General features: G+C 42.9%; 1 protein-coding gene across 5 annotated transcripts in view; it reads right to left on the reverse strand.

Annotated features, from left to right (window-relative positions):
- Positions 1-13903, reverse strand: part of EWSR1 (EWS RNA binding protein 1) — a 25983-nt gene continuing 12080 nt past the window's right edge. For 2 of the 5 annotated variants that reach the window (XM_019743048.2, XM_019743046.2), the window contains 12 exons: positions 13346-13513; positions 11465-11676; positions 10356-10536; positions 7534-7568; positions 6968-7000; positions 6540-6658; positions 3444-3573; positions 2362-2487; positions 1440-1602; positions 924-1021; positions 364-616; positions 1-215 (listed from right to left, as the gene is read on the reverse strand). In XM_019743048.2, coding sequence (XP_019598607.1) covers positions 176-215; positions 364-616; positions 924-1021; positions 1440-1602; positions 2362-2487; positions 3444-3573; positions 6540-6658; positions 6968-7000; positions 7534-7568; positions 10356-10536; positions 11465-11676; positions 13346-13513 — 1558 coding nt within the window. In that variant the 3' untranslated portion in view covers positions 1-175. Of the gene's footprint in view, positions 216-363; positions 617-923; positions 1022-1439; positions 1603-2361; positions 2488-3443; positions 3574-6539; positions 6659-6967; positions 7001-7533; positions 8730-10355; positions 10537-11464; positions 11677-13345; positions 13514-13903 lie in introns of those variants that run through there. The other 3 variants (XM_019743047.2, XM_019743045.2, XM_019743049.2) reach the window with 2 other exon arrangements.

Raw genomic sequence — 13903 nt, forward strand, 5'->3', positions numbered from 1 at the left:
TACCATTTAACTTGTTTTAATGTTTCTTCACAAATGGTGAAAAATACTAAAGTACAGACAAGGAATAATCATAATGCTGTGGCCAACATTATAAATATGGAATTATAAATTTAAAACATTTTCTGGTTTAAAAAATAAATCTGGTAGTCAATGCAGCTCCGCGGGGTCTCTGCGTCTAGTAGGGCCGGTCTCTGCGCTCCTGCCGGTGCTCGCCTCTGCCAAGGCGAAAGGAAAAAGGGGCGATGAGTAAATGGGGAAAGGCTGGCAGGAAGCCCTCCCACAGGCCTGAGCCCGATCACAGGCGGGAAGGGGCTGAGCCTCGGCGCGCCCAGCAGCCCACAGCCGCTTTTCACCACCACATACTTATCCATTTTTCCAGGGCCTCCACGCCCGCCTCTTCTTCCTCCCATCTGTTCCATCAAAGGTCCAGGGGGACCTCCAGGGCCACCTCGTCTTCCTCCACCAAAGCCACCTCGGTCCATGCCCCGGCCGCCACGGAAGCCACCTCTGTCTCCACCACGGCCACCTCTGAACATTCCACCGGGACCACCCCGGTCCATGAGGCCACCTCTTCCTCCCCGCATGCCGCCAGGGCCACCTCTGCCTCGGTCACCACCTAAGGGGAAGGACAGGAGAGGCCAGGTCAGTGGCCAGACAGAATGGGCGGAGGCAAGGCCCTGTGGCCAGGCCTCAGAGCCTGCCCTCCCAGAGCAGAAACACAGTAGGTCCTTCACTTGGTCCGAACAGCTGGGTCACCACTTACAAGTGGTGATGGGGCTTAAAGAGCCCCAGTGCGGGGCCGCACTTACTGAAACCACTGACCTGCTTCTCAGCGGTTGGCAGCTGTAGTTACCAAGCCCGCCGATTTAGTAAGAGGTTTAGTGCCAAGAAGCTGAAGGGGTGCTCACAAAACCTGTACGTACCCGGGGGTGGGAAGGGCGGCGGGAGGAAGCCTTCAGGCTTCGGGGCCTTACACTGGTTGCATTCTGTCCTCCAGGCGAAGTTCTGGTTCCCACACCCCCTGCACAAAATTACATCACAACAAATCACCAAGGAAGGAAGCTGAACAAGCCAAGGCGACACAGGAGCAGGCACACACTCACTCCATCGCCACAAACACTGGATCCTGGTTCAACATTAAGAGGATCTGTCCACGCAAAATGGCTTCAGAGCCACAGCCTAAGGCAGCAAACGCACTCACTGGACCAGTGTTTAATCCAGCAAAACGTCTGTACAACCACGTGTATGTGGACCCTAGAGTCCAGGGGACCTTCTTTAGAAGGTTCTGAGGACGCTGGTGAATGAGTGATTAACCACTCCCCGCCCCCCCCGCCCCCCCCAACAGAGCTCATCTAAACAGAGAGAATCCAGCACTTCTCTCCAGAATGGGATGTAGGGTGACTTCATTAGAAGGCTATCAATTTGCCAAAAGTACATACGGATTGGGGCACTGCCAGTCTCCAGCTCGGTGCTGGACATTTCCTCCTCCGGAGGGGTTCCCTCGGGAACCCCGGGGTCCTCTGGGGGGGAAGCCTCCTCTGTCTCCTCCACGGCCTCCCATGCGACCCATGGGTCCCCCAGGACCTCCTGGGCCCCCTGGACCTGCAATAAGAAAGAGCAATCACCTTTTTATAGCACCTAATTTGCTACTGGGAAATACTGGGGGTGCAAAAAAAATGTATACACATGACCTGTACTCCTCTTTTGTTACTAGTAGATAGTGAGTCTTGCAGTAGTTTTTTCCTTTCTTAAAATAGGTGTACATTTTTTTGGCACCCTCTGTATATACCACTAAGGGAATTCATATAGAGCTCATAGCTGTCATTGTCCCATCACCTGCCCTACATTTCCACAGGCCCAGGACCTAGCTCTGTGCTTCTCACGTACAGCTGCCCCTTGAACAACATGGGTTTGAACTACGTGGTTGGGAATCCATGTATGTGGAGGGCCACCTTAAGTTATATGCAGATTTTCGACTGCAAGGGGCGCTGGCACCCCTAACCCCTGTATTGTTTATGGGTCAAGCATATTATCAGTTAGTTCCCACAGTACAAGGGCAGGTGTTCCCATGTAGATGAAGGGACCAAAGCAGAAAAAACAGCAGCAGCCCCACGGCTGACACCAGGCAGAGTGTTCCACAGGGATTCCAGCCTCCCTGACCAATCAAGCTGTTCTTCGCTTCCTTTTACTTCCACAAACTTTTACCGCCAAGCATTCAGTACTTTCGTATTGACTCTACATCCCTCTTTAGTGTTTCTAATGGGCTTGCTTCACCCTAGAATCAAGTTTCTCAAAGACAAGTGTAGTAAAAAATGTTCGAAACAGCACGGAAGTACGTCAGGGCAGGTGTGCATGGCCTACCTCCACGGAGCGGTGGCGGCATCCCCCTGCCTTCGCGCCCGGGCGGCATCCCGCCCCGCATGCTGTTCATCGGGGGCTTCTTCCGAGCAAGAGAAACTTTAAGTTTGCTCCCTTGAAAATCTTTCCCTGGAAAAAGACAACAGAATACCAGTTACTTCCAGCCTCCTTGCCCGAGGGACTAGGCAAGGCTAGAGCACGCCCTCCTCACCAATCCCACGGCTCCGGCTGCGTTAGTGTGCCCGCCCCGTCTTCTCTTAGAGCTTTACTGGCAAGGCCAGAAAAAGCCTTCAGAAGACACTAAAAACCTCTCCATCCTAAAGAGGAAGTAAGCTGGGGGGAGGCGCAGTGTGCACTGCACCCTTGTCCAGCGTAGGGTGAGAAGCAGGGACAGGAAGAAGATCAAGTGGCCGAGAGACAAGAGCCCAGACTTGTCCTCTGACACTTTCGAGTTGGTTTTGTCAAGGCCGTATCCACATAAACTCAAATGTATGCTGGAGAAGCTGTTGGTGGTTTTTGGGTACCTTCTGGTATTTGTGCTTAGAGAAGCATTTACAACTTTAAGCAAGGTCATCTGTAGTAACGATGACTGAAACTAAGGGACCTCCGAATCTAGACTGTGACTGGGCCTCACGTGGCTGATGGGAGCCAGGCCAGCAGCATCCGAACAGCCATCAGTGCTGCCCCAGGAACAGACCAACAGTCTTCCGGCTCCTATAGCTTTCTTTCTTTTTTAATATATTTTTTTAAATTTATTGGGGTGACAATTGTTAGTAAAATCACATAGGTTTCAGGTGTACAATTCTGTATTACATCATCTATAAATCCCACTGTGTGTTCACCACCCAACCTATAGCTTTCAAGGAGCTCCTTCCTGCCATCCCCGCTAGTCACGCACAGGAGAAAGTGTATCTGTCCCTTGTCCCTAGAACCACTACAGAGCATGAGGTTCTAACAGTTAAATACACCAGCAAGATCCTCTTTAGCCCAAGCTGACACGTGCACACTCCTGACCAAGCCCCCCGTGCCCCCGAGGAGCCAGGTAAGAACGCCCGCACGCACACACTGTTACTCCGGGCGCCTACCGTCAAACCACTCCACCGCGGCCTTGGCAGTCGGCGGGTCTTCATAGGACACTGTCGCATCGCCTTTGGGCTTTCCTGTCTCCTTGTCCAAGTAGATATGGATCATGGGTTGTCCGGTTCTCTTGTTCATCTAGGTGTAAAATTGCACGGTTAGGCATTAAGCAGAATATACTCGTTTTGGGGAACAAGAAGTCCACGTGAAATTCAGAGAAGTCCCTCAAACTGTCAAAAGCAGTAATTTTTCAGACACACATTTGGTAAGATATTAATTTATCTGAGTAGTGGCATTATGGGTGAATCATTTCCGAAACTGCTACAAAAATATGTACTTAGATGATTTTTTCCCTCTTAGATGCATCATACGAACCAAAATAGGCCCAAAGTTCCAAAACATGTAAGTGAACAGCACGGGCCCCCCTCCTTCCCTAGCCATTTCCTCCTGGTGTCCTTGTACCTGTTCCAGCAGTTTCCATGCCACACTACAGGCGTCCAGTGGGAGCACCCACCTCTTAGGAGGCAGTCAGGCTTTGATGTTATCACGTAAGACACTTCCATCAAATAAAAATTACCCTTAAGTCCTTAAGTCCAGTCCACAGGGCTGTGAGCGTGTTACAAAGGACTGCTGATGGAGTCTACCACAGCCAGCTCTTCCTCCAGAACTAGAACAGATCACTAGTTTTTCAGCTGAACACCAGATGCAGCTGGCTTGAATTCAGGAGCCACATCGCTCAAGAATATGGGTGGTGGGGGTGGTGTGTGTGTGTTTCCAGGACCCATCAGCTCCAAGTCAAGTAGTTGTTTCAATCTAACTGTGGAGGGCACAGCTCACAGTGGCCCATGTGGGGTTCGAACCAGCAATTTTGTTGGTAAGAGCACTGCGCTCTAACAACTGAGCTAACTGGCTGCCTCCCATGTGTGTGTTTTGCATTAAATGTACATATAGATTAGATCAAAGTCTAATCTATCCATATTTGTTTATACATCCAGTGATATTTGAGAGCATGTGATTATAGGGCTTTAAAAAAAGAGCAATGGTTATAATATTTATGTATTCATACCTATGTTTTTATATAAGGGACATATAAAGACTGAAAGGAAATATGGCAAAATAGTGATATGAAGGATGGGATATGTATTTTAAAAATCTCTTTTATAAGACTTAAATAAATTGAGACATACAATGTTCATAGAAAAAAGACCAATGTTATAAAAATGTCAATTCCCAAATTGTCTTACAGAGTCAGTCAACACCCAATTAGGGTTTTTAAGCAACCTCATAAACTCGTTCTAAAATGTGTACAGAAGAGCAGGAATAAACAGCAACACATTCTTAATGAGTGAAACAGAAGAATCTGCCTTACTAGGTATCAAGACTTAGCATAAAGACACAGTAATTAACTGTGCTGTTAATAAAGGATCATACAAATTAACCAAAGATCAGCATTCAAGGAACATAAAAGAATTACACGCAAATGAACAAATGACAACTAACCCAATGAAAAATGAGTACAAGACACAAACAGGCATTTCACAGAAGACAGTGGGCAATTATAACATAATTAGCAACCAGGGAAAAGCAAATGTAAAAGTCACATTTCCAGTTTCTTCTATCAGATTAGCAAGTTAAAAGCCACGATTCCCAGGAGTGGTAAGGATGTGGTGAATGTGGTGCTATCAGAAGACTGATGGGTGGCTAAGTGGTCAGCCACACCATTACCTTGTGAAGTTAAACACACACACATCTCAAGAACCAGCAATTTTACGCCTGGGTAGAACTGATTCATTATTCGTGGATTCAACATTTGCAAATTTACCTACTTGATAAAATTTATTTGTAATTCCAAAATCAACACTAGTGGTACTTTTGTGGTTATTTGCAGACACACAGAGCAGCAAAAAACTTTTAAGTTGCCTAATGCACACATGTTTACCCAGCTGAGGTCACACAGAGGCGAGATGACCAGAGGCGGCTAGTTGGGTAAATCTGAATACCAGCCCAGGCATTGAACACTCCTGAGCTCCCTTTCCTTCTTGTAAAATAAAAAGAATCTACCTGATGAGTTGTTTTTAGCATTTCGGATTAGAATCTACGTGAGGTATGTGCGTATATATGCACACACACTTCCCCTACGAGCAGTGGTTCAGTGTTCACTAATTCAGTGTTTGTAGTGACTTGACAGAACTTAACTACCGGAAAAAGAAGAATCAACTACACATACCAGAGAAACGCGTGCAAAAGAACGCTCAGTGCAGCCTGGCTTATTACTAACAACAACCCATCTGTCTATAAGAGAATGTATGAGTAATGAGCGATGTATTTATAAATGAAATACAGAATTCCCAAACTTTTGAGCATCTGACCTATGGACACCCCCCAACTCCCCATCTAACTAACAACCCTACCATCATTCCAGTAGCTCAGACCACAACTTTCTAGTCACACCAGCTTCCTTGAGCTTGCCAGGCAAACTCCTGCTCAAGGACCTCTGCCTTGCTAGTCTCTCCATTATTCTGAAATATCCTCCCCACTCCGATGTGTATGGGCCCATTCCTCATGTTATCCCTGCCCTTATGCTGTATTTGTTTTCCTCCATAACACTTACCACCATTGAACACACTATAGTCCGTTTTAGCTATATGCTCCCTGCTATATGTAGATTCCACGGGTTCTTACCTGTTTGTTTCTGGTATATTCCCAGAATAGTATTGCCTTATAGTAGTGTTTAATAAACATTCTTCAAAGTTATGTGAAAACAAAAATTGTTGGGGATATTATAAAAAGAAGAAGGGGAATAAAATTCAGGATGGGAGTGGGGAGAAGGGATAAAATTGGGAAGAGAACTACACCAGGTATTTCACAGGTACTCATAAAATGACTGAGTTATCAAGTACACTTAAACCACATTTAGCACTTTTACTAAAAGTGGCTTTTTTTTGGTTTTGTTTTGTTTTTTGGTATTTTAAGGAGCAAACCGTAATACATCCAGAATGAAAAGTCAGGCAACTTCAGAAACTACTTTCAACATCAATTTAGTCTCTTGAAAATGCCCCGTGGTCAGAAGATCTGCCAGATTGCATGGTTATGCTTGTACGTACCTTAACTACTCCACACTGCTTAAAGAAGTCTGCCAGATCATCCAGAGTCACACTGTCATTTAATCCTTGCACATAAATCGCACAGTTGTCAGAGTCTTCATCTGGATCAACAGGTGGGCCTTCCAGAGAAAAGACGACAGAAGCAAGTTACTGTCATGAATCTCTAGGGACTTATTAACCAACTGGTCCCTGCTGCCCACTGGTACTCATCACAAAGCTAAGAGAATCGCCGACCAGAAGAAGAAAGCCAGAAGACTTCTGGTTTACTTTAAGGCTATTGTAAGTGGATGCTCTTCAAGGGAGCCCCAGACTGCCCTTGATAGCAAGCGTATCCCACTCATCTGTCAGGCTGCTGAACTCTAGCACACACTCGTTTCTGTGCTACTTGTTTATAAAACACGTGGTAAAATACAAGAATTCAAAATTACCTAGATCAAGATCTGGTCCTTCGTCCATGGGTCCTGCCAACCAGGAAAAGAGCATATAAAATATTATTAGTGCACGTCTTGCAAGCTACAAACCTTACAAACACACATAACTATCTACTACACCACCATTTGATGGGGCTTCATTAAATTCAAAATGACCTGCACTGCTAAAATGGAGCAGTGCCCCTTTAACATTTGTGAAAAGTTTGCTAGGGTTTGCTTTTTCTTTGCTGGTTTACTTTTAAACCATTAACCAAATTCACTCTCAATGCTTATGTGCCAGATTAGTGTTAAATTTAAGTCAAAATTTTTCCTCCACATAAACCAAATTTAAAAAATGTACGCTCCCCCATATTACAGAAGCAGTTGCTCAATACTTCAAGTTACCCTTTGTTTCGTAACCATAGGTTAACCTTATTACCCCTAAGACAATGCCGGCAGTACCCATTAGTCTCTTTTGTATAGATCATTTTTAAACCGCTTATGAAACTAATAACAAATTATAGTTTTCTAAAAACTGACTGTATTTTTTTAAACACTATCCATGGTAATACTCAAAAACTTACCACCAGGCTTATTGAAGCCACCTCGCTCTCCAGCGCTGCTGGGGGGATAAACGAAGAAATGAAGGCCTTTCCCTTTAAAAGCCAGTACCGCTCTGAGCCTTGGGGGGGCTCGTGGGGAAGAAGGGCACTGGCTAAACACATCTCCAAACAATGCATCTCTCTCATCTTGTCACTATGCCTTTCTTCAGGGCAGCTTGCTCAAATTTCCTTTATATACAACCTTGCTTGACTGATCGTACACACCAGTATGGTTGGTTCCTTTCATTTCGGGGGCTGGTATTAATAGTGCAATACTTGGCAAATGAGGGGGAAAAATAGATCCCAAACACCCATCCCATCAGCTGAAAAACAAAGAGAGCTTGGTGTAGAGGAGTAACAAGCTGGGCAACTGCTGTGACGAGCCTGTCCATGTTCATAAAGGTGCACCCTCAACTTCTCCCAGGGGAGAGCCCAGTGAGGCCCTGGGCTTCCTAACAAGGCACAGTATAATAAAGCAGGAGACAACCACATTAAATGCCTACAACACACATCAGAGGACGCATCCAGCCAATCTTCAGCATAAAGCCATACATTTCAAGGCACTAATGAATGTAACAATCACTGTGAAAGGAGAATTTACAACCAATACCAAGGCTCAATGGACTGGGGGTGCAACTTTATAGACATATCAGTTGAGAATGACAATGGAGTATAAAATTACTGCCTTATATTATTTTAAAGGGGGAGGGAATATGAATTGGGCCTTTTTGTTTTCTTCTTCGTTAAAATTAAACAAAGGCAGCTCCTCAGTGGGAGGCCCTGAACTTCTTCTAACCAGTATTGCACTTTAATACCTGAATATACAATTTCAAGCTGTTGCATGCAGCTTTGTTTCCTTTTTAAAAGTACACACCATAAAATGTTCTCTTTCTTTAAACACAAAAGTTTACACTTTAATGTTACACAATTCTAGAGTATTATTATACCTCCTCTGATTTATTACCAAACAACAAGTATGCAGTTACCAAAGTTACAGAAGGATTCCATTTATACAATGAATACATTTTGTTAAAAATATTCTATGTATATTTTTCCTCTCCATATGGACACGTGTCTAGTCCCACTTTTCATTATGCTGCCGGCTGAGTACTGGGCTGAGTACTGAGTACGGGTACTTTTTAAGTATTGAAGTGTATACAAGGCTCTCACTTTGTAACCTGTAGCATATAAATGCGACAAAGCATGTTAAAAAGTTTCCACGTTTAACAGCCAATGAAAATATCAAAATACTGAGGCAATGAAAAAGGGCATGTTAACAACATTGAGTGCCTTACCTGCAGAAGACACTGAAAACCATCACCACACCACAATAAAAAAGAGGAGGGGGGAACGCCCCTGTCCTATCCCCAAAGGATCCAACTGACTGCTTCACAGTCTGTTGAAAAACCTATGGGGAAAGCCATGATTTTTTTTCTATGGCTCCAGGAGAGACTTCTCATCCAGAAACAGGGGACCCCCTCTACTAGCAACGTCTAGCAAAATCATAAGAATTATTACTTCTGGAGTATCAAATGAATAAATTTGAAATTGGTTCTGTGATTGAAAAATACTAAGACTTCTAGGTGATTGGAGACGTGATGATAGTAATTTCAAGTGTCTATGTCTATTTTAAAACATCCATAAAGAAGTGAAACCTTTATAATGGAATGACGTTCTCCAAATTAGAAGATTGATTTTACTCTATACCAAATTATTTATAAATTTTTGCACATTGTAAAATGAGTTTCTTCCAATAAAGATTTCACTGAACACTTCTAAGTTATGCAGAATATGCAAAACAGTATTTTCAATCAGTATCTTTCAACAGTAAATAGATTTGCTAACATAAAAGATTAAATTTTTTAAATCTAATTTTGAAGTCCACCTCTATAAAAAAGAAATCTAAATTCAATTTTTCCTTGAATCAACAGTGGCACCAAATACAATTCACATTTAATCTAACATTCTGCATAACTTTTTACTAGTTTGTATCGGGACAGAACACACACAGAACTAAGCCTTCTGATCATGTTAACCACCAACATTATCCCTCACCTTCATCAAAGTACAAATACCAGAAAGGAAAGAGGGGATGGGAGAAGGGAGGGGAAGGGCAGGTACAGATAGCAAGGTTATGTTATTAATCTAAACAAAATTTTCTAAACCAGATTGTGCCATCAATCAAAATGGTCAAACCGATTTAGACTTCTCAAAATCTCCAATAAGGAGTAATCCTATAATTATATACATTTCTCTGCAAAAAGCTATTGGATTTTTCTTGTACGAGGTATACCTCAGGTCATAGTTCAAAGGTTATGGGACCAAGATCTTCAACATAATGTTCAACAGTTCGAAGTACAAACAGAAGTTGGGGACAAACATTGTGGAAAACAGCTGCATTCCTTTTCTGCAGTATATACACCAGGTATTTCAAGACAACCATTTAGAGGCAATTAGTTAAAAACCTAGGATTGTTAGATGGGTTGTGTGTGTTCCATCCCAAACCTATTACCCCACAGAGGCTTTTGACCTCTGGAAACCATGAAGGGAACTGAAAGCTCTAGTTTCAAAACGATTCTTTGTTCTCCCCAACCCAACCACGTAGATTGGCAGGGAAAAAAGCAAACTGCCACTTAATATGTGCCATAAAGATGACATTTCCATGTTTTAGAAGTGGCTTGGGCTCAACAGATTGTCCATGGAAATGCAGAAATAAATTTCTTATGTCTTTCAGTCCCTTTTTTCCAATGAAAATCCTACGGATGAAACAAAATTAGGTAAAAGGAGAAAAGGTTTGCTCTTACCCCATTCCACCGCGTCCTCCTCCCCGCCCACCTCTGCTCATGCCTCCACGATCAAATCCCCCTCTTCCCCTGCCCCGGTTATCAGGGCCACTCATGCTCCGGTTCTCTCCTGGTCCGGAAAATCCTCCAGACTCCTGCCCATAAACACCCATGCTACTGGGGTGGTCCTGTCGGAATGAACCTGAGGAAAGAGTCACATCTGTAAGCCATGGACGAGCATTTACACCACTGCCTGTTGTACTTGCTCCTGGAATCACAATTCTCAACTGCAAGGCACTAACCAAGGCACCATCTTCTTTACACTTGATAAATCACCCCTCATCAGCAGGCTCTTTTAAGTTCAACAAAAACTGCTGGTTCGTCAAGGCTGAAGTAACCTTATCTAGTTAGTTTAGAATAAACCACTCCCAAACAAACATCCCTATGGCTCAGAGTTTACAGGGTTCTGTAGTCTAAGAGGTCTCCAAAAGCTGCTGCTTTAAACTACACTGAACAAACAAAAACAGAGCCAGGGTTCTTAGGGCTTTAGCAAGTTGCTAAGGGTTGGGCTCCATCAAGTAGCACTACTCACTTCAGTCGTAACGAAATATGCCCATGAATGGAATTTAATTAAAAAACAACAATCCGTGTAGAGATTAAACTGTGAAGACAGTTTTTGATTACTTCTCCACGTAAATAAAACTAACTATTCTGTAGAAATATATATTTTTTTGTTTTATGGATATAAACAAACAAAATCAAAACATAGCTTTCATTTGACTATCAAAATCGCAGGAGTCTTTAATAACTACTTGCTCTCTCTCAGCGAGTTGGTGTGGGCAGGCCATAAGGAATGCCGGCCTCACTCAGTGCATAAAACCTTCCCAAATAGAGTGCGGATGGCAGTGCAAAACATTTTCTCTAGTCAGTTACAAACTTTCTTTTTGCAAGGTGCACTAATAACAATTAAATTGGAGAAAAACACTGAAGGCTTTATTGGGACATCCAAGCTATTAGCTAGGATGCTATGCCCTAAAGTCCTAAGGTAAACAATGGTAACGAGCATCTCCCCCTGTTCAAAAACTCCAAACATAACCATTCTTATTTGGTTTTCTCTCTTAGCAACTCACTCTGCTGCCCGTAGCTGCTGCTCTGTTGGCTATATTGACTTGGAGCCTGGCTGTAGGATCCAGTTTGGGGGGGGTAACTAGTGGGCGGCTGCTGCCCATAGCTGCTTTGTTGCCCATAGCTACTCTGCTGTCCATAGCTGCTCGGCTGCCCATAGGTGTTCTGCTGAGAGTAACTGCTCTGATCATAACTAGTCGGCTGTGTAGAGGAATAGCTGAAAGAAAAAGAAAAAAAGCTTTTTAGGAAAGAGAGGCTTATTTCTTGAAGCCCCCCTAGATACAAGAGACATTCATAGCATGTGATATAGAAACCCTTAAAAATTCAGTTACTTTCTACATATTAACAGTTTGAACTTAAAACAAGCAGGTATTTTTATATTCAGAACAATAAAGCTTTAAATGGGAGGGAAGAGGTAATTATTAAAAACAACCAATCTGTACAATGTGCAACCCTTAGAGAACCTCCGCTTTTACCTCCTACCCCATTAAAACAAGTTATTTTCAACTAAATTCAAGGCAAATTTGGGCGTTCCTGTATTAAGAATACGCATATGTGCATTCAGGGAAGGCTATCCCAATGAAACAAGCATTGAGAAAAAGGAGGAAGAATTAAGTGTGCCATTCAGTTCTCTGTCGACCTCCAATAATTCCCTAGAATAATGACAAAGATTTTTCTGAAGGTACCAGGCCATTTGTACCAATGGCAATTTTCTCCTGAAGATTTGCCTACGTTTCAAATTACTTCACTATATATATTATAGTTTCAAACTTTCAGACATGCCAATCAATCAGCTATGACATCTGGGCATTAATAAAGAAAAGATGTATAAGAAAACTTCACAATCAAGGCACTGTAGGAAAATGAATATTAGTTTGGTAGTCATCTTTCAATATGTCAACTACATGGCAGGGAAACTAAACAAAGACATTCTTACATAGAAATAAAGCTTTAAAGAACTGGTATTAAACTCCAGATGAACCACAATTGAAAAACATAGTTTAAAGTACAATTACACTAAGATTCTAGCACCATATTCCTCACCACAGCTGTTATGGATTCAACGGCCTCTCTTCCCCAAGTGCACTTACTGTTCAACCGCCCCCCCCATTAATTGCTCTGAGCGTAGTAACAGGTATGGCCCTACAGGTAGGCCCGGCTCTGTGGAAGAACTGCTGACGTCCTACCCACTGCTGCTCCAGGCTGCAGAGAGACACCCACCCAAGTCAGCTAGCTGTATTTGCTCTGAAACTTGTTTATGTGTTGCACTTTAATGTGTAAGCCAATGAAATGAGTGCAAAAAAGGGAGCTGTTAACATTTTAGGACAATTAATTTGAAATAATTCAGACAATTCATTTGAAAACTAGCTTCAAATTAAATGTGAATGAGACAACTTGTAGTTCTCCCCATACTTTAAACTGGACAATGCAGCCGCTGGGGTGGTTAACGTTAAGAAAGACTGCAGAACAAAAAAACCCATCCTCAAAAGAAAAGGCCCTGGCTCAACTGTTAAAAGACTAGTGTATGAATGGACCTCTGAATTAAGTTAAATACAAAATGCTTAAGATGAAGTTTTTTAAAAATAATACCCAGCACTTTCACATACTTTTGTTTCTCATTCATCTGAATTAACTGAGAGCGCAAAATTAAAGAACCCAGAGTGGAAAAAATTGTTTTTGTTTGTATTTAGAGAGGAGTTACTGACTGCTAGGTACTGCTACGGGAACCTAGGACTGAGGTTTTAATGTAACAATATGTGGTCAGGCTTATACTGGGAGTCAGATGACATATTTTACCAGAGGAAACAGAAGCAAGCTGGTCAATGGCCTGAAAAAAAGTGTTTTGTTATTCTTCTAGCTCAGCCACCCAGAACGAAGAGACTGACCTGGTGGGAGGGTAGGATGGTGGTGCCGTGACTGGCTGCATGGGGTAGCTCCCAGGGACTTGAGGATAGCTGTAGTTACTCTGTCCATAGCCCAGGCTGGGCTGGTTGTAACCCCCTGTGCTAGATTGAGGTTGACTAGTTTCAGCGGGTTTGTTACCATCCTGTGGTCTAAAAGGAGAAATAAAAAAGTGAGACTTTATTCTCAAACACAGACTCTTGGGTAAGAACTTTATAATCTATGAGCAATATGCAATGGTAGGACTGAGCTAGGAAATAAATACAACTGAGAAATGAACTACATCATACCCAGTGTTGGGCCACTGTATTTACTGGAAGAAAACACTAAGGAAGGAGGTGAACTAATCACATCCACAGAAGAGACATCAACATGCTCCTTTTGTTTCGTACTAACAGCTATAAAAGGCAGTTACAATATTTTGTGTTACCAATTTAAATGATCTGAGAGGGGAGGTGGTTTGTTAGAGAAGAAAATGCTATTTCTTAGAAAGGACTGAAGACAAACTTGAATAATAATACAAGTTTTAGTTTAGAGTAACA

The sequence above is a fragment of the Rhinolophus sinicus genome, linkage group LG16 (assembly GCF_036562045.2).
Source record: "Rhinolophus sinicus isolate RSC01 linkage group LG16, ASM3656204v1, whole genome shotgun sequence".
Taxonomy (NCBI): domain Eukaryota; kingdom Metazoa; phylum Chordata; class Mammalia; order Chiroptera; family Rhinolophidae; genus Rhinolophus; species Rhinolophus sinicus.